The sequence below is a fragment of the Mus caroli genome, chromosome X (genome assembly GCF_900094665.2).
Source record: "Mus caroli chromosome X, CAROLI_EIJ_v1.1, whole genome shotgun sequence".
NCBI classification, from domain to species: Eukaryota; Metazoa; Chordata; class Mammalia; order Rodentia; family Muridae; genus Mus; species Mus caroli.
The window spans coordinates 105,652,164-105,678,131 of NC_034589.1; the positions used below are offsets into that span (position 1 = coordinate 105,652,164).

At 38.2% G+C, this 25,968-nt stretch overlaps 1 protein-coding gene across 1 annotated transcript in view; it reads left to right on the plus strand.

Moving 5' to 3' along the window:
• The first annotated feature begins 348 nt into the window (after positions 1 to 348).
• Apool (apolipoprotein O like) overlaps positions 349 to 25,968 on the plus strand; it is a 62,449-nt gene continuing 36,829 nt past the window's right edge. The window contains exons 1-2 of the mRNA XM_021153441.2: positions 349 to 433; positions 22,756 to 22,860. Of these exons, the coding sequence (XP_021009100.1) occupies positions 419 to 433; positions 22,756 to 22,860 (120 nt within the window). The 5' untranslated portion in view covers positions 349 to 418. The remainder of the gene's footprint in view (positions 434 to 22,755; positions 22,861 to 25,968) is intronic.

Consider the following 25,968-nt stretch of genomic DNA (forward strand, 5'->3'; position numbering starts at 1 on the left):
AGTTCTAGAATGAATGTAATTGAATTGCCCCAAAGATTGCAGTGGTGACCTGCTCTTGTGACTGACTATATGGTTGTTTATTAAGGCAGTTGAGTTTTAAGTTCTTATCTAGACGAATCCCGTAAACACCCAGTCATTCACCTAAGAAAACAATTTCTAGTTGGAGTGTGGAGACTATTCTTAGAGGTTAGATGTATGAGGACTGGAATGTCAACCGCAAAAATAGGCCCTTTGCTCTGAAGAAGTGCTAACCAATTGACTTTGGTGCCTACAAAAGCAGCGGCAGGAGGGCAGGGAAAGGGCAGGGCCAGCGGACTCCCAGCGTAAAGGGGCGGGGCTATGGTGACGCAAGGCAAAGTGAACTGCTTTGTCCCTCTGCGCTCTCCGTCTGAAAACTTGAGCCGAGAGGGTCATAGGTATGGCGGCCTTTAGGGTAAGTGAAAAGAAACTTAGTTTTCCACTCCCTGCTCGCTCTGAGCCTAAGCATTACAATAATTATAGAAGGGACCGTCTATCGTAACTCATGGAGGGAGCCCCTCAGCAAGTGGCGGACTGGAGATGAGACTATGAGGATCGGAATCTTTAATCTTTGCAGTCACAACAAACCTCCCTTGCCTCCTCCTTAATCCCTGCGATTAACTGTTTACTCCGCGGGGCTTTAGTCCGGCAACCCGCTGAGTGAGTGCTGAGAAGGGCCTGACCACTAGTCTCTGGAGAAGGAAAACAAAACAAAAGGAAACAAAACAAAACAAAAGTTTGGCATCGTCTTGGTGCGCGGGGCGGGGCTCCCAGACCGGAACGTAAGACTTCCTTCAAAAATTAGCTGTGGGCAAAACAGACAAAAGTAGAGATCTTTCAGAATCTGTGTTGTGAGTGGGATTATACATAGTGTTATTTCCTGTCGAATAACCAGTTTCTTTGGAGTTTTATGAGAACAGGTGCTTTTGTGTAGAAATCGGGGTAAAGGAAACAAGTCAGCTGACTCGGGTTTCAACATCAGTTTACAAATACTTAACGCGTGTATTTTTTTAAAGGTATGTAATGACTCTGTTAGGCTTGAAGGCTATAAGAGTGTTCTTAATTCAATCAGAGGACATTGACTTTTAATATTTCCCATTCTTCACTGCATTTCTCTAGTTTGGGACCTCATACTTTCTTTTGAACTACGGACCACTCTCTTAACTGACTCTACTCCCTCCATTGCTCTGATGGAATCCATTTTCTCCTGTGCTGCCATAGTACTTATATCAAAATGAGACTCTGCCCTGCTACTTTAAAGCCTTTATAGACACTCCATTATCAGCTCTCAGGGGTCAGGTTACCCTTCTAGATAACAACACTTCACCTAGCCTCTGCACTCCAGCTTCCTCTCCTGTCATCCAAGAATCCTCTCCTCTGTACTTAACTTCCTACTTTATCTCTTCATGCCCCATTTACCTGCTCTTTCTGCAATTCCTAAAGTGCCCTTGCCCATTCTTATTTAATTTCTAGCATGCATGTCTGACCAACCTTTTGATAATGCAACCCCACATCACAATCAAGTTACCAAAAAAAAAAAAAAGCCCAAAATAATATTTTTACAATGTTTAAATAGTTTACAATTTTGTATTGGGTAGGGTGTGGTGTGTAGGCCATTGGTAGGAGATGCTTGCTTCTTTTGGTAAACACAGAATGGCTCTTCTAAGTGTGTGTCCTTGACAACTATAATGATCCACATGAGATAGTTTTTGACAACCATATTGGTAAGTCAATTAAAACTTTTAAGTCCTTTCTTGGTGGCCAAACCATGAGCAGGGCTGTGGTTCTGAAAAGTTTCTTGGTCCCCAAGTTCAGAAATACACAGTTTTAAAATCAAAACCCAGAAAGATGCATCAAAGTTAGATGAAGGTCAGAGTAACCCTGAAACATTTATCCCTGGTAGAACATAGTAGTTACTTTAGCTATAACTTGCCAATTATTTTGGCTAATACATCTGGCCCATGGTCAAAGCTGTGGAAGTCTCACATGTGTTGGCAAGGCATATGTGACCACTGGGGAATCAGATAAGGGTTGAGAATTATTTAAGCAAACATAAAATGGAGTCAGAACAGGATGGTGTCACCTTAGTCATTTCATTCCCCAATTTTTATTTTAAAGTTATTGTTAAATTTTTGATCTTGACTAAGTGATAAATACTAGTTCCTGAGTATCATTAGCCTAACTGAGGAAATTTTCTATCTGATGAACTTTAAAAGACCATTTATTATATAAGGCTCTAGAGCAAGTCTCATAATAAGGGGGAGTAAGGGACCAGGCAAAACAATGAAAACTATTGTGAGTCATGGGTTTTAATAGTTTTCTGGTACCAGAAATTATTTCATTCATGTTTTTGATTTAAAATAATTTTTGTAAGTTTTTTTCTTAAATGATAATGTTTGACTTGTTAGTATAGAAGCAACAAGTCTCCCTGACTGTCACACAACCTCTCCTGGTTTGGAGAACTGTTTCTGTCAGAGTATCTGATCATAGCATGTATTAAAGGAGAACCTGAAGGTACCTGGTGTCTATCTACTTGACAAATTATCTGTTGTAGGCTCTCTCTTTTTTTTTGATTAGAGCCATAGTGTACACGGCTACTGCCTATCTATCATCATGGGAAAACCGAGAGGGGTAGACCCCTGTACCTCTGGTTGGCATATATTTCCAATTGTGCTCATGGCTGAGGATACAACTCGAGACAGTGGCTGCTCAAGTGCTATTAGCAAGGTGAGATGCATGGTCTAGGCGATTTCTCCAAATAATTGTATAGATTTCCTAAGGAAACTGACTTTAGGGTTAAAGTGTATTCCAGATTCCCGGTACTGGGCCACCCTTGTTGACCGAGTGTTGTCACTTCTGGTTTTGGTCCCAGGTCAGTTCTCAAACCACCCCAACCCAGCATCTTAGAATTTGATTATTGACCTCTGAAAAGCTTATTACCTTAAGCTGCTGTTTTCTGTATATCCTGGTATCCATTGTTCTTTCACCAGCTTGTTTGAAGATTAAATATTTTGCAGTTTTAATGCCAAGTCCTGGCTCTGAGTTGCATCTACAGCAGCTCCTGCAAACTATCAGTTGTGCCCAGGAGCACCAACAGCAATCATGAGAGTTATCCATCCAGAAGATCAGCACCAACCAGAGTCCAATATTGGTCTAAGTCACCGGAGCTCCAGAGTCATTGTGAGTTGAGGCGTTGGCCACTAGCTGAAAGATGTCTGTCTCTTGGTTATCCTCTCAGCCTTGGTGGTCTGTGGTGGTTTGGTGCCCCATAGCACTGGACTGTGGACTGTGGTACTCTGTGGTAAGCCCACTCTGCTGCTTTTGGAGATGTTGTAGCACACAGTGTTAGTCAGCTACTGTGCAGTAGAAGGAAATTGGAGGCTTCTCTAGCAGTGACATTTGGCTAAGACATGGATCTTTTGCTCCTTTCCTTTTGCTGAGAAAAAGTCCTTCTGTGGAAACCCCTTGTCAGCTGTCATATGTTGTCTTTCTCACATTATCCTTCAAGCAGGAAGCTAGAAATTTGAATGTAGATGTTTTTGTAGAGAATCCCTTTGAAGTATAAAATAGTTATCATGGATTAACCAAAGCTGCTCTAGCCACACATGATGCCTCATGTCTTTTATCTCAGCACTCAGGAAGCACTCAGGAAGCAGAGATAGATTGCCGAGTTCAAGGCCTGCCTGGTGTACAGAGGCCTATATAGAGAAAAAGAAAAGGAAAGCTGTCCTTCTATCCCTGCTCCATCCCTGCCATGTGGTAGGAAATGTCATCATCACCTTCATCACCTCCTCCTTTTCTTCTGTGTTCTCTTGTCTTTCTCCTTTTCTTTTTAACCCATTGAAATAAGGGCCATTCAGTGAAGTGTGGGTATAGGTGTGGAGTCATCCAGTGGAGTATGGTCTGCAGACTTGGGGTTAGACCACTGAGGAAAACTGACTCTCCCCTTCCCTGCAGTCAAACTCTCCATGGCTCCTTCTTAGGGCTGAGGAGGTCCTCTCTCATCCTTGCTGGAAGTTTGACTGGCTTGATCTTAGGTAGGCAAACAGAATTTTTGAATTCATGAGTACTAGGACATGCATCCAGAAGATGGTTCCTGGTGGCTGGTCATCTTTTGGTCTTTTCAGTCCCACCTTGCAGTCCTTCCTGGAGTTTTTGAGGCATAGGGGACAGTGGGTGTGATGTAGATACTCCTTTTGGAGCCAAACATTTCATAGATACTTGCTTTTCTCATGTGGTAGATCTATTTTTAGTTTTTTGAGGGACATCAGACCAATTTTCAAAGAGACTGACGTAGTTTATACTAACACTGGCACTCTATAGGGTCCTTTCCCCTCACAGCCATAGCAGTATTTACTGTCACCCTTGGATGACGGAGTCACTTCTTGGATGTCACTGTGACTGGAGTGAAGTGAAATCATGGAGTGGTTTAGATCTGCATTTTCCTGATGTCTATGGGTGCTTAACAGTTAAAGATGCTTTCTGGCTATCTTTAGTTCTCTTGAGAACCTTCTGCTCAGTTCCATAAGTCATATTTTAAATGGGTAGGTTGGGTTATTTGTATATTCTGGACTCCCAGAAGTGGTTCAGTCCACAGCTTAGGTGTACATTGGCTCAGTAGGTAAAATACACACATCAAAAGTCATAACAAACACTAACTCCAACTGCCCAGGTCTTGTTGGGAAGACACATGCAGTATAAAAACCAACACAGCATTTCCCCCTCAGGCCAGAACATATTCCCATAGTTTCTCTACAGGCTTTTATTTTTAATTTCAACCCTTTGAAGTTGACTATTTGAAATGCTGATGAACAAGGACCAGACTGTACAAGTACATTTTTGCTGTTTATTGTACTTGGGCTTTTTTGTTGTTGTTGTTCAGTTATCACAGGTTTTTCCAAGAGATCGAGTTTTGCAGGAAAATACAAGTTTGTGTATGTATGTGTGTGATTTCCTTTTTCAGTAAAGTATGTGCTTTTCATTTTCTAGTATAATAAATGATACCATGGCTGAAAGACTTTCTTTTTCTTTTTAGTGGATTTAATGATATTTTATTCTTTTAGAGATGATTCACTTACCCACTACTTCAGGAAGAAAATAAGCACCCTGATTTATACAGGTCCTCTGTTAGTGACTCATTGGTGATTACTCTAAAACAGGGCACTCTTGTCTGAGACTTTTATGTTGCTGCCAAGAAATAGCTCCTAGGCTGCATCTCTAAGATGAGGCATGACTACCTTTTTTTTTTCTTGTCAGTTTCAGCTAGAGAAAATAGTAGTGTATCTGTTAAAGTCGGAGATGAGTTTAGTGGCACTTGTTATTATCACAGACTTTATTATCCCTGGAAAATAGTCTAACATACATAGGGATATAGTCCAGAATTCAGAAAAAGGAAGTAAGATGCACTTTCATGAATAGGAAAGATAGGCTGTGCCTCTTCTTTATGACCCAAAGGAGCATACATCAGTGAAAATGATATGATCATTAACTCAGTCTACTGAAGAACTTTCTCACAAAGATGTTATTTAAAAAAAGTTTCATGAGAATGATGCTGTATTTGCCTCATTTCATTTTATTGCAGGTCACAGATACACTGCTTGGGGTTGCTTGGTAATGAGTTTTAGAAAGGATTTTAGCTATAGGAGTGGCTAGACCAGAAGATATATTGTGGAGATCTTATGTTTTGAGATATAAATTCTCATACTTAAAATGCTGATATGTCTGTTACATGTCCCTTACTTGTAAAACTAATCACTTACCATTTTATATTATATCTAATAATCATTAGTTTATTTTGGAGCAGCTCTTGATCTTTCAAGTTAACTTCTGTTCCACCTCCTCACTTCTAGTTCATCAGTCCTGTATGCCTCTATGTTTGTTTCTGTCTGGAGTGTACACACTACTTCTGTAGAGAAATCACCCAGAACGAATACTACTGATAAATGTAGTCACAGTTCTCCCTTCTCTACTGAAAAGACAGATATTGGGTAAAAAGAACTAGTAAATAGAGTTTAAAGAAAGAATTGAAAAAATACAGGTTGGAACAAATGATAGCAGGAAAATAAAGAGTGGAGGAAGTAATTGATTATAAAAAAGAACAATAACAATTAAGAAGAGGTGGGTAGTCTGTCTTTTCCTTTAGCTAGGTCAGTGAAATACAACTCCGAATTGTTCTCTACACAGATCTAGTGATCAGAGTTTATATGTGGCATTGTGGTAATATATTTCCCAAAGGGTAAATGGAAATGTAAAAATTAGGCAAATTAAAACTGGAAAGTAGATGAAGGAGAGTCATTCAATGTGTCCACAAGCCACATTAAGGGCAAATCCATTCAGTTATCCCCCCATGTCCTTTTTCAGGATCCTGAAGTAATGTCGAGTTTAAACAAAGGACCAGGGATATATACACTTAAGCACGCTTAGTCAAGGTGTGGTCCTGCCCAACACTGACCCATTCATATGGGCTTCAGTCTTATGTAAGGTGGTCTCAGCAAGTTGTTAGAACTGTGTGAAATCTTTTTCTAGGAGACAAGTTTCCCACCTGACTGAGGCCTCTTTCTTCTCCAAGCTTGAGATTTCCTGGGAGAAATTACCATTTCTTTGGGGTCTGTTGTTTGAATAGTTTTATATTCAAATTGAAAGGTATCCCTTTAGAATGTCATCATTTCTTCTAGAGTGGTTACAACAGTCTCTTTTCACTACTGTTCTTTTGGCCTCCAGAAAATGTTATCTATTTAAACAATATTTAAGCAGTTATACTATAAGTCTACTTTCCCTAGGAAACTCACTAATGAAAATTTGATTGGTGATTGTAGCTAAAAGTACATTGAGCTGAATAGAAAATAGTTATTAAAGTATGTATTTGATACAATTTAATTAATTTTACCGAGAGATTTTTCATGTTAGATGCAAAGGTGAATTCTCTCTTTAGTAAATAGTCATTATCTGTTGGCACTAGCAGGCACTCCCAAAGCACCATTGGCAATACACTTACTAAACTCTATCCTACTCTGATAGACTAGCTCATATTCTACTGGCTCACTGAGAAACATCTCTTATTTGTGGGAAGCAATGATCTGGTACTTACAAATACGTAATATCATCCTTTTTAAATGCATCCAATCTCTTTTCTGTGGAGTAGCCATAGGATTTGGGAGGTCATTCTAGTAGGGAAGATGAAGGTTGTCTATGCACTGAGAGGAGAGTATGCTTTACCTCTTTGAGGCCTGGAAAGATTCATATAGCTAGAGTCAAAGGGTATATGGGCAGAGATGAATAAAGAAAGTGGTAATTTAGAAAGACTGATTTAGCAATCTTATATCGCTTATTTAATTGCTTTGAAATTTTCTAACATATGAACCCTACACTGAAAACAACTTGAAAGTCATCTCTTTGAGCATTTCTGTCTATTCAGACAAGTAGAATGCTTTCAGTGTTCATTTGCTAAATCTCTATGAGCTGTGCAGAGCTAACTTTTTTCTTGCATATAATACACATATGTTTATATATATGTACAAAATATGGCCTTCAGGACTTTAAAATAAAATTGCTGGTTTTGACAGTATATATACTATTTGTCTGACCTTGATAACAATAAACTGAATAAAGTTGAGTTATGCCAATCTTGTGCCATTTCTGAAGGATTCCAAGTATATCAAATATGTATGTTGTTTTTTTTTTATTTTTGTACTTCTTGGATTTTTATTTATCTAAGATAAATTTTCAAGTGCCACTCAGTAATTACTGTACCACCATTTGTGGTCATAAAAATGTTTAGAAATTCTAAAATAATTTAGTACTTTTATGTAATATTTTAATTAAAATATTCAGTGTTTAAAATATGTTATTATTCTGGTACAATTATTGAATTATACAGCCACATTAAGCTGGGCTGTTTGTTCTGGTTATCTTATGATTGGCCTTAAGTGCTAGAGCCTTAATTTTTATGCAAATTACATCTCACATGTACCATGTAATTCCCATCCATCTTCGACTAGGGAGTTAAATCCATTCTTCATCACTCACTCCCTTCTGTTTTTCAGTATTGCTAATTGAACTATGCTGTGGCTGTTAGAATATTTATTTAAATGAAGTAGACTCGAATGGAGAATTGAGCTCAGAGAGAACCTTAGAAATTGCTATCTTGAAAAGTGTTTTGATGTTGTTTTCTTTTTCCCCCGTAAATGTGAAATGAATGTATACAACTTGTTGGCTTTATGGTCTGGCTGAGTGATGAGTGTAGTGAATAAAAGACAGCCTTTTCTGGGTTTGTACCCATGGGGTGGGGGGCTTCCCCTTCTTTGAGAAGAAGAGGAAGGGGTAAAGAAAGAGAGGAGGGTTGTGATGGTGGGATTGGGAGGAGAGAAGGGAGGGAGGCTGTGATTGGGATGTAAAGTGAGTAAATAAATAGATTGATAGAAAAAAGGCAGCATTTTCAGCAGTGATTTTTCAGTCCTTAAAGGATCTTGCAGAGTGCTTATATTTATTTACTTATCTGATCCTTTCAGAATAGTATATATACTTTCTGCATTATTAACATTCTTTATTATGCATAGTTGGCATTGGAAAATGTTAATTATGTACTACTTTTCCCTCACAATGTATTTTATTAAACCACAGTTACTATTTTGTAAGTGCGTTCATCCTCAGATGTGCCACACATCACTACTTGCTGTTAATGTCCTCTAATATTTAGATCTCAAGAAAATACCAGCTTCTGTGCACATTCTAAATGGCATTTAAATGTAGGTAACAAAGCAGAGAGATGAAAGAATCGAAGCTCGCTTGTGCTCTCTCTCTTTTTCTAATAGTGGAAAACAGAAAAATGATTTATTCAGTATGGTCATATCAAGAAGAGGGAGAAATAAATCTAGGGAAATCCTATGTGTTCATCCTCAGAAACTCTAAGGTCTATGTTGGGGGCCTGACGTGAGATTAAAGTTTAAATAGAAGGCCAAGGATTTCTGCATCTAAGCAATTCCAGAGAAGGTGTGGTCCTGCCTACCATTGACCTATCCTTGCCTGGGCTTCAGTCTCATCATTAAAAGAAGTCCAACAAAGTTTGGAATCATTTTCCAAGACACAAATTCTCCTTCTAACTGAGGCTTATTCTTTCTAGCTTGAGATTCTTGGGGAAATCCCCATTTCTTTGGAGTTCATTGCTTCAGCTTTCTTTTCTGAAAGTCAGATTGAGAAACACAAGTGTCTTTAGAATATCTTCATTTTCTGCCATGCCAGTTGCAATTCCTAACTCTCTGTTTTAATGTCTTGGAATTTGTCTCTTTGGAACAAGTGTAATAAAAGAATGCAAGTAAGGACCAGCTTTAAAACAAACTTAGTGTCAGGAGGGTAGCAGTACATGAAAACCATTTTTAAATAACCTGTTGGCTTTTAGTTACTCTTAGAGGGATGACAGAGCAACTTCATTTTGTTCATTTAAGATAGGGTGTCATCATGAAGCTTAGGCTGGCCTCAAACTTATGGTCTTCCAGTTTCAGTTTCCTAAATGGTGGGATTATGGGAAAGTGCTGCCACAACCAGTGTGACTTTATTTCAGTATTTATAGCTTCCCTTTTGTCTCTGAATAATATCCTCAGAAGACTTAACTGATTATCCTTCTGGGATTATTCTCCATTGCCCCATGAAGTCAGAGGGAAAAATGTTCTAGTTTGTCTGGATTGATGCCGCCCATATGGAAAATTAAGTGCCAATAGAATTAGTGCCAATAACCCTTTCTGCTCAGTTTCTACTTTCTGGCATACCTGAAGTTCATTCTCCTTATCTTGCAAGTAATGTCCTAGCATTTCAAAACTGTTCAGGATCATTTGTCACAGCTGTACTTCTGTAGAATGTTGATAGTTTAATATGGCTTTCCAGAAAACAACTATTTAGTAAACATCCACAGTTAACTATAAGGCTTTACAAAAACACAGCTATCAAGAGTAAAACTATTTTCAAAATTAATTGTAAATAGATTTATAAATATCCAATACATGTTAATCTTTATAAGGTTTACGTAGTAGTAGTATGAGACATCTATACATATACAACACTCAATGATAACTAACATAATTATACAGAAGTACTATATGGAAACTATTTCTAAACCAAAATATAGAATCTTTGGTTTACTAGAATAAATATATAGCACTGACAATCAAGCAAAATCTCTTACAGATTTGGGAAACAGTGCTAGTTATTACAAATAGGTTATATATAAATATATCTCACTACTAGCAAAATAATCATCAGAGTGTATATTTTTTCCATGGTTTAATTAGCAAGATTGTCCACATGGCTATTTTAATGAACTTTTAAATTTGTAAGACACTAAGAGGTCAGCATTGTACCATACACATAAGGGAACCATTGTATCGAGAGTGGGAGGATTCTCTGAAGGCCCATTATTATCTATTCTAAAGAGATGCCAGTTGATTTCAAGAGTCAGCAGCTAAAGGGACTGAAGACAAAAATGTTAGCAAGGTCCAATTTAGCAAGAAAAGATTCCAGTGCTTTTATAGATTGTTTCTTTGAAAGAACACAAATGAAGCTATGTAGGTAGGAAGAAATTTTTTGGCATTTGGAACAGCCCATTCACCTACCAATCAAGTAATTTATTCATGTTTATTAAATACATACATCCTACTTGATGCTGTATGTGTCAGTGACCAAGACAAATATAAGCTTTATTAGTTATTAGATATTATAGAGAAAGAAAAGATGTTTTTCAAAGTTTAAAAATGCAGGGTGTGTAGAGGACACATTTTAGGGTAATGTTATCCAGTCAGGGGAGTCTTTCAGGATAAAAGAAAAGGTTGGGAAGAATGTCATTGTTACTCCTCTATAATCCATAATCTGTATGTGTTGTCTCTTATTCTTTTTAAATTTTTTATTAGATATTTTCTTTATTTACATTTAAAATGTTATCCCCTTTTCTAGTTTCTCCTGCAAAAACCCCCTATCCTTTCTCCCCTCCCCCTGCTCCCCAGCCCACCCACTCCCATTCCTGGCCCTGGCATTCCCCTGTACTGGGGCATAGAACCTTCACAGGACCAAGGGCCTCTCCTCCCATTGATGACTGATAAGGCCATCCTCTGCTACATATGCAGCTAGAGCCATGAGTCTACCATGTGTTTTCTTTGATTGGTGGTTTAGTCCCAGGGAGCTCTGGAGATATTGGTTAGTTCATATTTTTGTTCCTCCTATGGGGCTGCAAACCCCTTCAGCTACTTGGGTACTTTCTCTAGCTAATTCATTGGGGACCCCATGCTATATCCTGTGGATGTCTGTGTGCATCCACTTCTGTATTTGTCAGGCACTGGCAGAGCCTCTCAGGAGACAGCTATATCAGGCTCCTGTCAGCAAGCTCTTGTTGGGATCTACAATAGTGTCTAGGTTTGGTGGTTGTTATGGGTTGGATCTCCAGGTGGGGCAGTCTCTAGATGGTCATTCCTTCAGTCTCTGCTTCACACTTTGCTCTGTAACTCCATCCATAGGTATTTTGTTCCCCATTCTAAGGAAGAACGAAGTGTCCACACTTTGGTCTTCCTTCTTGAGTTTCATGTGTTTTGTGAATTGTATCTTGGGTATTCTGAGTTTCTGGGCTAATATCCACTTATCAGTGAGTGCATATCATGTGTGTTCTTTTGTGATTGGGTTACGATATCCTCCAGATCCATCCATTTGCCTAAGAATTTCATAAACTCATTGTTTTTAATAGCTGCGTAGTACTCCATTATGTAAATGTACCACATTTTCTGTATCCATTCTTCTGTTGAAGGGCATCTGGGTTCTTTCTAACTTCTGGCTATTATAAATAAGGCTGCTATGAACATAGTGGAACATGTGTTCTTCTTACATGTTGGAGCATCTTCTGGGTATATGCTAAGAAGTGGTATAGCAGTAGTACTATGTTCAATTTTTCTGAAGAACCACCAAACTGATTTCCAGAGTGGTTGTACCAGTTTGCAATACCAACAGCAATGGAGGAGTGTTCCTCTTCCTCCATATCCTCACCAGCATCTGCTGTCACCTGAGTTTTTGATCTTAGCCATTCTGACTGGTGTGAGGTGGAATCTCAGGGTTGTTTTGACTTACATTTCCCTGATGACTAAGGATGTTGAACATTTCTTTTAGGTGCTTCTCAGCCATTTGGTATTCCTCAGTTGAGAATTTTTTGTTTAGCTCTGCACCCCACTTTTAAAAGAGTAATTTGGTTTTCTGGAGTCTAACTTCTTGAATTCTTTATTCTCAACAATTAAAGATCCTCTGATGGAATCACCATGCCTGACCTAAAGCTGTACTACAGAACAATTGTGATAAAAACTGCATGGCACTGGTACAGTGACAGACAGGTAGATCAGTGGAATAGAGTTGAAGACCCAGAAATGAACCCACACACCTATGGTTACTTGATCTTTGACAGAGGAGATAAAACCATCCAGTGGAAGAAAGACAGCATTTTCAACAAATGGTGCTGGCTCAACTGGCAATTAGCATGTAGAAGAATCAATCCATTCTTATCTCCTTGTATAAAGCTCAAGACCATGTGGATCAAGGATCTCCACATAAAACCAGAGTCACTGAAACTTATAGAGGAGAAAGTGGGGAAAGGCCTAGAACATATGGGCCAGGGGAACAATTCCTGAGTAGAACACCAATGGCTTGTGCTACTGTAAGTTCAAGAATTGACAAATGGGACCTCATAAAATTGCAAAGACAAAAAGGCCACCAGATTGGGAAAGGATCTTTACCAATCCTAAATCTGATAGGGGGCTAATGTCCAATATATACAAAGAACTCAAGAAATTGTCTCTTATTCTTATCCAGGATAATGTCTAGGTTGTGGCCATGGAAAAGCTGTGCATGTTCTGGCCTGCAAGGCCCATTGCTCAGAATGTCTCTGGGTGGCTGAAGCCTGTTACTGTCTCTCTTTCCTTACTTGGTTGTTTAGAAGGCACTGTGCTGAGCAATAACACTTGTTGGTTATTTTGCATGTATGAAGCTTACATGCTTTTAACACTGTCACTTTGTATATTTTATGTAATATAAAGCTTAGGTGTACAGTATATGTGCTTGTAGTCACAGATAACATTAGGCATCAATTTTAGTAGAGTCAAATTAAATTAGTTGCTTACAACCTAGTCATTTTAAAAGAGACAAATTCATCCTGAAATGAACTTTGACTTTCTTAAGACTCTTTTCTAAGTAGTCACAAGTCTGAAACACAAACAGTAGAAAACATAAACAATTTTTAACAAAACATAAAATCTTGCCTTAAGTTCATCACAAAGAGCAAAACAATCTGTTTAACAACTTTTTGTTGATTTAGACACAAGAATTAGATTCTAGTTCTATATTGGTACCTTTCTATTAAGGCATTAACAAATTTGAAATATATGAATCTTATTAGTTCTCAAACTGTGGATTTGATTTTATAATTGCAGTGAGATATCAATTTTGTATTTTTTTAGCTTTGGTATAAATCTGTATTAAAGAGAGACTAGATTTCAAAAAGAAACATAACTATCCAACATTATCAAAGTTTTAAATTGTCAGGAATTAAAAAAATATGTATTTGTATATACTACGTGTGTGGACGTTGTCTGTGGAGACTAGAAGGCAGCATCTGATTTCTTGGACCCAGAAGTATAGGCAATTTTGAGCTGCCTGATGTGGGTTCCTGATGTGTGTGATGTGGACTTAACTCTAGTCCCTTTGAAGAAGAGCAGGACTTAATGTTAAATCACTGGGCCATGGCTCCAGCCCAAACATGGTTTTCTGCTGCACCAAGTGGAGGTAAAAAGCAGTTGGTGCTGGCTGAAGTAAAAGACAGGAAAATGTCCCTGTGGTAAAATGACTCTGGCAAGTGCTGGGCATTTCCATCTTTTCTCTCCACTTAGGATCAATACACTGTGAGTGGCAGATACCCCCGCAATGTGTCATATTTCCACTTGAGTGTTTGTTTTGTTATTGAACTTGGGGAGTCATATCCCGTGTCCTGGTTCAGCTCTCTGTCTTCTATAAGCTAGAAGAGTCACACTAATAGTTGAAAGCAGAAACAGATTTATTCAATGTGGCCACATTGGGAAGAGGGCCAAAGAGATCCAGTGAACTCACTGAAGTTCATATCCCAGAATTTGAGTTCTTGAAAAGCCACTGAATCAATGAGTTATAAAACTGAATATTTCTGTAGTTACAGGTATAATCGAGAGTAAGTTTTGGTTGTTATTGTTAAGTCAGTTTAACTCCAAATTCCAAACCTTTTACCAGCAGCACCTTAAATGATACTAGCTATATTGGATTATCATGAATATTTATAAACTCAGTGTATGCAAACTTCCTATAACATGCTAAGTGTTTCTCAAACACAGAACATAGTGTTTTCAGAGGACCTTTATGTCATCATAAGGCATACCATACTTCTACCAGAGAGCAAAGCCATTCTATATCCCATTTTAACTCACTGCAGTGTTTTTTTTTTTTTTAATTTTCTCACTGCTTTGTGCCTCCACAACCATCATTTGCTCGGTGTCTGTTCTCCTATTTCTTGTTTTTTTNTNTTTTTCTTTCACTTCTTGAATAATACATTNTTTAACGTAGGTTTTTTTTTTTTTTTTTTTTTAATAAAGATAGCCACTGGAATATGCTTGCCTGAGCCCTTTGACTGTTCCAGTTAGTTACTGGATGTTCAGAGAAAGATTTTTGTCCAACATATTTTAAATTATGTAGTCCTGTTTCCTTTCTTCTTCTCCTGGTTTTAACATTTTTCTAATGCCTAAAAGTTCTAGATAGCTGCTATCTTCCAAATATGTTATTTCCACACATGTGTTCTGTGTTGCTACTTGCTGTTACTGTTACTTAATGCTTTGGTTAAATGTTATATATAAAGAAGGAATTTTCCAAGGTGTCTGAACAGGAAAATGAATATCCTTTGTAATCATCCTATTTGATTTTTTTTCTAAAAATCCAATAAATGTTTTGTTTTATATCAGTAAAGGAAAATATTTTTTTCTTGAAGAATCACATTTTCTCCTTCCTTATTGTAGATGATTGGGATTGTAATTGATTATGTGTCCCTGTAACATTGTTAGGCTAGAAACACAAAATTGGTATTCATATGTCTTCTAAAAAATACTTTAAAAACATACTAGGTAGTAATAAATAATTACCATAGAAAACAACATTTATTGTTAAATGTCAAAAGTCTGGATAAAAAGGACAGAATTGCTTTATATTTTAGATATTGGTCGTTACTTTTGTATAAAATTAATGATTTGCTTTCATTAATTTATACTAAAATATGTCCTCAATACAAGCCCAGGGATAAATTGTCAATAAAGCCTCTAAGATTTATTTGCTTCAGTGTAAGATGAAAATGATGAGGTTCAAAGTAGCATGCAAAACCAAATCTAATTAAAGGGCTATGGAAAGCTTCACTGTGAGCCCTTATCTAGCAGTTCTGTGGTCTGCTGCTTGAGTTATCTGGTAAAAGATCTTGTAGAGCAAGTCTGTTGACCTGAATGTCATCCCAGAACCCACGTAGGTGGAAGGAGAGAACAGATTGCAGACTTGTCCCCTGGCCACAATGTGCGCACTGTGGCACCTGCACTACTATTCTCTCCCTTTCTCAAGTTAAAACAAAAACAAAGAGTGATCTGTGCTCAGAATGGTATTTTGTGGGGCAATGATGCAGTTTAGTTAGAAGAATCCTGAAGGAAAGCACTAAAGGAGACACAAAGCTGGGAAAATAATGGATGGTATGTTTCCTCCATGATGGGTACTGAGGGAGGAGGAGACTTTTTTTTTTTTTTTTTATGTTTATAGCCCAGAACAACATCCAAGTGTTGTTTAAAGCGGAGAAAATGTAAAGAAAATACATGTTTGCTTTTGTTGAGATCACCATTTTCTGAAATACATATCATCTTTCAGGAAAGCTCCTTCCATATAAGGATAAACTATCTCATCTTTAATATTTGCCTTTATCCTTTTTAGAAGAATAACACCATTGTATCTCCTTACAGTGACTATGACTAGCTCTGTTGGCTCTTTCAATGTGTGTGTGTGTATGTGTACTTTCTCTCTCTCTCTCTCTTTCTCTCTCTCTCTCTCTCTCTCTCTCTCTCTCTCTATGTATGTATATATATATGTATGTATATATATACACACACATACTTACATATATGTAGTATACATATATATCCACACACATGTTCTGAATGAATGGATATAGAGTTAAAATTGATATGAGAAAAGTTTAATTTCTTTTTGAAAGAATCACAAGTTATTAAATGTTGCAGCTCTAAAGCCTCACTGTTTAATAAAATTGTTTTCAAACTAAAGCTATGGTGCCCAGTAGAATAGCACCAGAGACATATTTTAATCTACTGTGGTTTTCAAATGCCTAGTGGGATGGAGAAGCTGGCTTTTAAAGTAATTTTAATTTTAACTGATTATAATATAAATAGCACATGTGACCAGGGCCCTAAGTATCTGCTCTAGAGACTTCTTTTTACATGTAAGATGTGAATACCAAGTTTTCTCATACTTGCTTAGGCACAGTTTTGGAACTAAAATAGTTATGCTGTGAGTAGTAGCTATTGCTACTTCTAGATCTGAACGCTTCAAAACGTGTAAGTTGCTGATCAGATCATGATGAGTATTTCTACTGTATCCATCAAGTTTAGTAATACTTTGTATTGCTTCTTTTCTTGCCATACAAACTCTACCGTCCTTATCAAAACAGAAAATAGAAGGTCCAGCAAGGTGGCTCAGTGACTCCAAGCACTTGCTTTATATACCTGTAGAGCTAAGTTCAATCCCCAGAGCTCACATGGTAGGAGAGAACTGTCTGTCTTCCACAAGTTATCCTCTGACCTTCACATATGTGCATGTCATGTACCCATTCCCACAGCACACACAAAATAAACATGTGTAATTTTAAAATAAAATAGGACTTCAGAATGAAGTTTTCTAGTTAAATTGAGAGAATAGTTCTTAATTGGTGTGTGTATTTAATATTAGTATTCTTTACTTTTTATATATGGGTATTTTGCTTGTGTGCATGTATCTACACTACTTGTGTGTCAGGTGCCCTCAGAGGCCAATAGAAAACATGGAAGTGGAATTACAGGTGGTTTTGAGCTGCTGTGTCAGTACTGGGAATTGAACCTGGGTTCTCAGGAAGAGCAGCCAATGCTTTTTAACCCCTGAGACATCTCTCTAGCCCTTAATTGAAATTTTAAGTTAGCATACAAGTATTAAGCATTACAGTGCCTTTTAAAATAAAGTGTGTTATAGTTGACTCCTCTGCCGTTTTTCCACTTGCTTTCTTTGCCTGCTGCTCTTGTGTATTTTCCCCTCTCTGAGTCTTTTTGTGTTCCCCCCACCCCTACTCCCAGGGCACCTCTTTTAATAGTATCCTTTATTCCTAAATTATTAAAATTACCCTGTAGATTCCGTATTCACAATGTTTGTTTGAGTAAAATTTATGATATAATTAGTACAACATCACTAAATGTAATTACATTCTGGTGACTTCTATTTGTGTGTGTGTGTGTAAAAGGGCAACAGTAGCTTATTTGCAGCAAACTTATATACTTGAAAATTATCACTGTCATTTACTATCATGTATTGTCATAATTAGAAGAAACTCTGGATGTTTTGTAGTGCAACCTTCTTTCAAAAGTGGGGAATCTGAGACACAAAAGGTCTCATGGCAAATAAGTAGCTGAGCTGAGGCTATGACACAATCTTTCTATTTCACAGCAGTATGTTCCTACAGTGATACCATTTTTACCTTTGCCTTTTAGACCTTCACAAGTGAACCAGCCCCAGGGCACTGTAAAGTACAAAATTCTATTAAGCTGCTAATGGCTGTCCTGTATTTTGATGACTAATCTCAACTTGTCACAGCTCATTAGGTACTGGAAATAGACTCACTAAGTTCCTGAGCCAAATATTTAAAAGCATTTTATACCTGCAATATTGCAAGCACAATTGAATTTTACAAATCTCAATTTGGAGGTCCAGCTGGCTGTTTGCATGAGGTACTTGTTGCATAACTGTATTCTAGGGTACCAGCAGTTAGTGAGGCGTGCTACCTCAGGTGTCTAAAATATGATTTCTCTTTCTTTGCACAAGGAGGGGAAGGCACAATCACTTTTCTGAATTGTATTGATCAAAAGGCTAACTATTGCGGTTGTAATTCTGTGAGGACGGATTATAATGTAGGCTAGCTTCAGTTTTCTCCAACAGTGAAACTATTCTAACCTGCCCACAGCATTTGCTGCTGCTATTAGATCTGACATTTTAAAATGTCACTGTGGATTTCATGAGCAAAATTCTTCAGAAGTGAAAGATACACTTGATTTTAGCCAAAAGGCTGAGAGGCATTCAAAAGTACATGATAAACAATTAACTCACAGGTTTCCTACTTGTGCCCACATCTTTTCTACTTTAATTTTCATAGCTATCTAGCTAAAGCTGTCCTTACTCCTTAAGGAATTATTAGTCTACTTGGAGAGTAAATGGTCATAGCAGTGACACATGAAATAAAAAGCTCAGGTTAAGAGTTAGAGAGAAAGGAGACTACCTGTATAGATTGGAAATAGATTACAGAAAACATGAAAGGTAAAAAAAAAAAAAAATGGTTTTAAGTAGTGTGTTAGGAAAGAGGAAGCCAATTTATTTTCTTGAAGTAGGATAGTGATCTGATTGACAATAAAATTATCTTGACTTGACAAAGGCAATTACACTTGGCTGGAGTTAGATGATGCCATAGAGTCATGGCCCTGGGCTAGGAGACTAAGGATGACAGCAATGATGATGATGATGGCAACAGATAATACATACTGAACCTTTTTCTGTGTTAATTCCTTTATGATAGGTAACAGACATGTGGACATTGACACGGGGGTTCACTTTCTCAGAGCCACATTATGAATAAAGAGTAGAACCATATCCCAGCACTCGGGAGGCAGAGGCAGGTGGATCTCTGAGTTCAAGGCCAGCCTGATCTACAAAGTGGCCTGGTCCTCAAAGTGACAGGACAGCCAGGGCTACAGAGAAACCCTGTCTCAAAAAAACAAAAAAACAAAAACAAAAACAAACAAAAAAAGAATATAACCATAATTTACATTCAAATTTGACTCTAAAATCTGTCCTATGTGCACTACTTTACCAAGTAGATGATAAGGGCCTGGTCTAGGTTGGTGATTCCTATGTCATTTGTGTATACCCATCTTATAATACTCATTGGTAAAAACTGTTGTATTAAATACTGTCTCTCCTATTATTAAACTGAGACTGAGATTGCAGATCACACTTTACCTCCAGTACACTTGCAGTGTCTACTTCATAGTGTTTGCCTCTTCATCATCTTTCCTCTTTTTCTGGTTCCTCCTCCTCCACGTATGTTGATTAGCTTTATCCAAGATCTAGTTACAGTGCTGTTGGCCATGAGGGCAGTGTTAATGAGTCGATAAAATATATTAATAAAGTGCCTTGAGTTAGAAATGAATGTGAAACAAGGTCATATATTGATGAGAATAAAACCAGTGAATCATGGGAAGATAACCCTGGAATTTCCCTAGAAGCAATTGTTTCTAGCTACTTTATAAAACAGAGCAATCACAAATAACACGAATCAATTATTTTCATTATAAAAATTCTAACAAGGGATGAGTTGTACCAGAATTTGAGAGTTAAGTGCTGTTTATCTTTGCTATTTATAATCTTTATGTTACAGAATGCTCTTCCTAAGGCCTGTTATCGTCTGGGAAAAACTGGTTTTAATTCTCATTAGTTTTTAGAAAATCATTTATAATTTGCCCCTGACAAATTGTTATTTTTGCAGATACAAATAGTATTAACTCAAGTTCTTTCACTCTTGTGAATTCCAGAGCACCTCTTCTTAATTTTAATGCTATTTGATTAATGACAGCCTTCCCTTATAAAATTTTATAGTATACTTAAATTCCTCTGGTACTTAAAATCTAGTCTTTTTTTTTTTAATTAGGAGTTGAAGTGTTTGTTATAGTAGTATTTCTGTTAAGGATCAGATAATACTCTTGGCTTTGTGGAAAATGTAAGGATTCTAGTCACAGACACTTCTTCACTCTTCCCTTTACAAGCCTTACAGTATGCTTTACAGTGATTTCTAGCTAAGCTCAGGCCAGAATTGGCCCAGTGTTAGAGTTTGCCAACCCTTGGTCTATGCTTCAATGCGCTATGCCATCAGCTCCTCCTTTTTATAGAGTAACAGCCATTTCACTGTTTTAACTTGTGGTCGAAAAGAATGAAGTATGCTGATCTTTTTTTTTTGTTGTTGTTGTTGTCTTAGATCGTAATTATCTATTCATGTGAATTTATTTTAAAGCCTAGATGATATTATTGCATTGCATGAATTAATGCAACTACTTTAAGACTATTATTAGGTTGTAGAAAAGTGTTCATGTAGTGTAATGCTTCAAACCTTTTTCTATATATCTAGGGATTATCATCTTAGGAAAAACTGTGCATCTAGGTAGGTATTTAAAAATAGTTTTTAAATAGTATAAGACTTACCTATTTCAAATAATCATCTTAGGAGTTTACTAACAAAATTCAATAGGTTCATAGGTAAGCATGCTTTATGGCATCAACTTTAATAAAGCTGTATCTTTGTGATGTAATTTTTAATGATCTTGTTGATCATGAAGTACATTGTACATCTAGGAACAACAGCAGAATTAGCAAGAGACATGAGTCTGAAGGTTCTTGGTATGTAGCCAGACCTGACCTAGAATTTGTCTTCCTGCCTTGGCTTCCCTAGTGCTGGGAATATAACTTTTTGCTACTTAGAAGTCATGGCATTAAACATTGTGTGTGTTTGATAACAAGTATCTTCTTTGATCACCTTCCATGTTTAATTCACTGAGGTAGGATCTCTAACTGAACTCAGAGGTCCAGAGCTTACTATTTTGGCTAGTCTATTTAGGTAGCTTGTCTCAGGGAGTCCTGCCTTTATGTCATGAGTGCTGGGATTAGGCTCTTAGGCTCTAGAAGCTACTTTATGGGTGTGATAAGAGTCTTCATAGTTGTATATAAACTGCTTTATCCACTGAGCCATTTCCCAGCCAGCCATTAAGCTTTTTACTAAAAATATTTTATTTACAAAACATATGCTGAAAAGAAAGAAATCAATAAATTATACTTGTTAATTTTCTTTCATACTGACTAATATTCTTTTTATTTTCTTCAAAAATTATACTTAATATGTTAAATGATATATTACTTGCTGCTGTGCTTTGAAAGAAAATGTAGTTTTACAGCCTCCCTGAAGTAAGTGATATTTTGATTCTTCATTTAAAAATTTAATTAAGTACAATTTAAATTGTGTCTATGCAGGGGTAGGGTGGGGTGGAGTGTGTATGCCAGTGTATGTCTTCAAGGAGGCCCGAGGCCATAGAGCTGAGGTACAGGAAGTCGAGAGCTTCATGCTCTGGTGGTTGGGAATCGAACTCAGATCCTCTGTTAGAGCAGAATGTACAGTTGACTGCTGAACCATCTTTCTAGACCCAAGATTTCTTTTAAGTTTTTAATTAGATAGCATGACATTCTCAAACAGCATGTGTTTTAGTAGATTGTCTGCCCCTTTCATTTCTTCTACTCCCTTGCCCGGACTTCGGACTTCCAATCCTTCCCTGTATCCAGTTTCTTTTCCTAAGTCACATATGTGCCTTTGCCCACCCTTGGCCATCCCTGGTGTCTGTTTTGACCTTTTTTGTTCTCTTTCTAGTTTTGTAGTCTTTGCTCACATTTATAGTCATACAAAATTTGCAAGAAAGTACAAGTTTCTGGAAAGCATAATATTAACAAGGTAGCCCAAAATCTTCCATGTTTTTAGGTTATATTTTATTTCTTTCTTTTGCATGTGTCACTGTGTTCATGTAGAAGTCAGAGGACAACCTGTAGAAAGTGGTTATTTTACTGTCTGGGTCCTGGGGATTGGTGGCAGGCATGCTTACTAACTGAGCCATCTCATCTGCCCTTTTCTTTTCAATGTATGTGTGCTTGTGTGATATGTGTGTATTAATGCAGGCATTTGTGTGCCACAGCATGCATGTGTCATGGTGTAATGGTGGAGGTCAGAGGATGACAATTAGTGGGAGTTGGTATTCTCCTTAGCCTTTTCCAGGCAGGGTTTCTCGTGTTTCTGAGGCATGGCATGCTCCGAGTTTACTGGCCTAAGAGCTTCTAGCAAAATGTACCTGTCTCCACCTTCCGTGTCCCCATAGGCTGGTGTGTGTGTGTGTGTGTGTGTGTGTGTGTGACAGAGTTTTATGTTGCCCATTCTGGCCTCAAACTTGTTATATAACCAAGGATTGCCTTGATCTCTGGATTTTTCTTCTCTCACTTCTGAGTGCTAGTATTACAAGCATGTGCTACCTACTGCATTAAGTTCATGGAGTATGGCAATAGACTCCAGGGCACATACAAGCCGAGTGATGTTCCCACTTTTAGAAGACTGTAATAAAGATAAGAATTCATATATATTCATTTAAAATCAGACTTTGAAGAAGACCATGGGATCTTTATACTATACAGTAGTTGGAGAAACACAAGGGCTTTATGTAAATGTAAAATTTTGAGATAGTTGAATATTTAATTTATTTCCCTAGATCCTCACAATACTTCTCAGGGATTGGAAACCGGATCTTTTCACTTCCAGTGGTCTTTTTGATGTGTCTTTTTCAGATGGGAAAGTTGACAACCATACCTGCAGGTCTGATATATGCATCTATAAATGTGCGTCTAGCCAAAGAAGAGGAACCCAAAAAGCAGCTAGTGAGACCGGACCAGGTAATTGGCCTACAAAAGTTTCTGAATTTTGCATGATATAAATTTAATGGAAAAGCTATGTAGGTATTTTTGCTTCATCTATCATAAATATCTTTGAAGTCACTTATGTATTTGATAAGTTTAAAGAAATAGTTATGAGGTATCTAAATTACACAATATGTAGTAGAAACACAGAAGTTTTACTTCAAATTGGTGATTTTTAATGGGAAATCATTAAGAATGGGGCCTTAGAAAATGAGAAGCACATGGAAAAATAGCACTTAAGTGTCAGAACACCTTTTTCTCTAGGCTCCTCTTAATTGGATGCTACTGGTTATATGCATTAGGTGGGGGGAGCTCTTGCACGGGCACACTCTTGTCTTTTCCATGATTTATGCTGCTTTGAGCTTTAATTGGACAAGAGTCTGCTGTCTGCCAGATCTGCTTTCATTTTAGTAGTTGTCCTTATTCCCATTACAGGGGCTCTGCTGTCCATATTTACCTTTGCAATCTGTGTGCCTGACAGGTTTTTACTTGACCCACAATAAATCCTCAGCTTGTACTCTCTGTGGTCGCTCATTTTATAGTTAGGTAGTATCTCCCGATTCCATATGAGAAGCAAATGTAGCATTGCGGATTTGTACAGAGGGCCTGCTTTTGTACTTTGAAGATCTGAGTATTAGTTACTCTGCTGGAGGGATTCAGGTTAGGGTATCAAGTAAACCACTGGAGTGTCACAGTTCTTGACCTCTTATAGCAGGGCATGACTGATAGGTGGTGCCTCCAGAGATGGATTCACCTCCAAGCTTAGGCCCAGAGTTATCAAACCCCATTGTCATTCCCAGTTGATGAGATCTGTTCCCAGCAGCTGATGGTTGGTTTTCCCTCTCTTTGTGAATTTTACAGCCTGAGCTGGGTCTCCTCTCACCTTCACTGCTCTGATTACTAGTATCTGGTCATACCACCTTCTCTCTACAAATAAATGCTTCCCAGGGCAATCTCTCATCCCAGGACTGGCAGATGAAATCTAAGCTCCCTGACTTATGGTTGTTCCCTTTTCTTAGGCCCTAAGGTAGCTCAGTTTTAAACAATGAATTCTTTACCATGAGAGTGGCTGACTCCTGCCTTTGCATGGCATATGGGATTCTTCTCCACTGCTGCCTTGTCTGCTGGAAGAGTCAGTTTTCTCATCAAAACCTCTGGTATTAAAGACCTGTGAGATTTTCAGGATTATCCTAGAAGCAGGACATTCCTTCTCTTCCACCAGGATTGCCTGGCTTACTCTTTGAAGGCATCTTTAGCTTCTGTATTAATCAGGGTTCTCTAGAGTCACAGAACTTATGGATAGTCTCTATATAGTAAAGGAATTTATTGCTGACTTACAGTCTGCAGTCCAATTCCCAACAATGGTTCAGTAGTAGCTGTGAATGGAAGTCCAAGGATCTAGCAGTTACTCAGTCCCACACAGCAAGCAGGCGAAGGAGCAAGAGAGAGTGAGATTCCCTTCTTCCAATGTCCTTATATGGTCTCCAGCAGAAGGTGTAGCCCAGATTAAAGGTGTGTCCCACCATACCTTTAATCCCAGATGACCTTGAATTTGGACATCTCCCTGCTTTAATCTTCTGGAATCCATAGCCACTATGCCTCAAGATCTCCATACCAAGATACAGATCAGAAACTTCTATCTCCCAGCCTCCAGATAAGGGCCACTGGTGAGTCTTCCAATTCTGGATTGTAGTTCATTCCAAATATAGTCAAGTTGACAACCAGGAATAGCAACTACAGTTTCTCATCCAGTACCAGTAAGCCATGCACATGGAGCTGTATTCAGCTTGGCTTCTTTTCCTTGAGTCTTACCCACTACCACCACCACCCCCCCCCCCCCCCCCCGCCCCGTACATTTCAGGTATCTTCTCACTCCCTGTCCTATTTTGCTTTCTCTATTGCTGTGATAAAAACAATGACCAAAAGCAACTTAGGAAGGAGACAGTGTATTTCATTCTTACAATTTACTGTCTATCATGAAGAAAATTCAGGGCAGAAACCCAAGGCAGGAACAGAAGCAGAGGTGGTGGAGGAATGGTACTGGCCTGCTCCTCCTGGCTTGTTCAGCTCCTTCCCTCCCTCCCTCCCTCCCTCCCTCTTTCCTTCCCTTCCCTCATGTAGTACATCCTGACTGCATTTTCTTCCCCAACCACTCCTCCCAGCCCCTACCACCAAACACCTCCCCTCTCTCTCAGATCCAGTCCTTCTCTGTTTCCCTTCAGAAAGAGCAGGCCTCTCAGGGATATCAATTGAACACAACATAACAATATACAATAGGACTAGGCGCAAACACTCCTATCAAGAATGTATGCGGCAACACAGGAGGAGGAAAGGGGTGCCAAGAACAGGCTAAAGAATCAGAGTTAGCCCATACTGCCACTGTTAGGAGTCCCACAAGAACACCAAGCTACAGAACAATAAAATACATGCAGAGGACCTAGTTCAGACCTATGTAGGGTCTGTATTTGTTGCTTCAGTTTCTATGAGCCCTTATTAGCCCTGCTTGGTTGATTCTATGGGCCATGTTCTTGTGGTTTCCTTAACCCCTCTGGCTCCTACCATCTTTCTCCATCTTCCTCAAAGGTTCCCTGAGCTCACTTCAAGTTTGGCTGTGGTCTCTATATCTGCTTCCATCAGTTGCTGAATGGAACCTCTCTGATAATTATTATGCTAGACTCTGACCTACAAGTATAGCGGAATATCACTAGGTATCATTTACTGACATTTTTTATGGCCTTCACTTAAGCAGGGAATATTTATGTGAGTTGGAGGCAGGAGGACAATAGTGGAGGTAGGCCTTGGGGCAAGAAGGGTTGGCAGTGGATCTTTGGAAATGGAATTGATGGAATAGGAAAGTTCCAACTGCAAACAGGCAGCTTACCTGTTCTTCAGACAGATATGACCTGCATCTGAGCTCTGCTTGATTTCTTATACCATACATGGTATGTAGGACCACCTGCCCGGTACCTCTCATAGTGGGCTGGACCCTTTTTTTTTTTTTTTTTTTTTTTTTTTTTTGGGCTGGACCCTTCTACATCAATCATTACTCAAGACAGTGCTCATAGATTTGTCTACAGTCCCTTC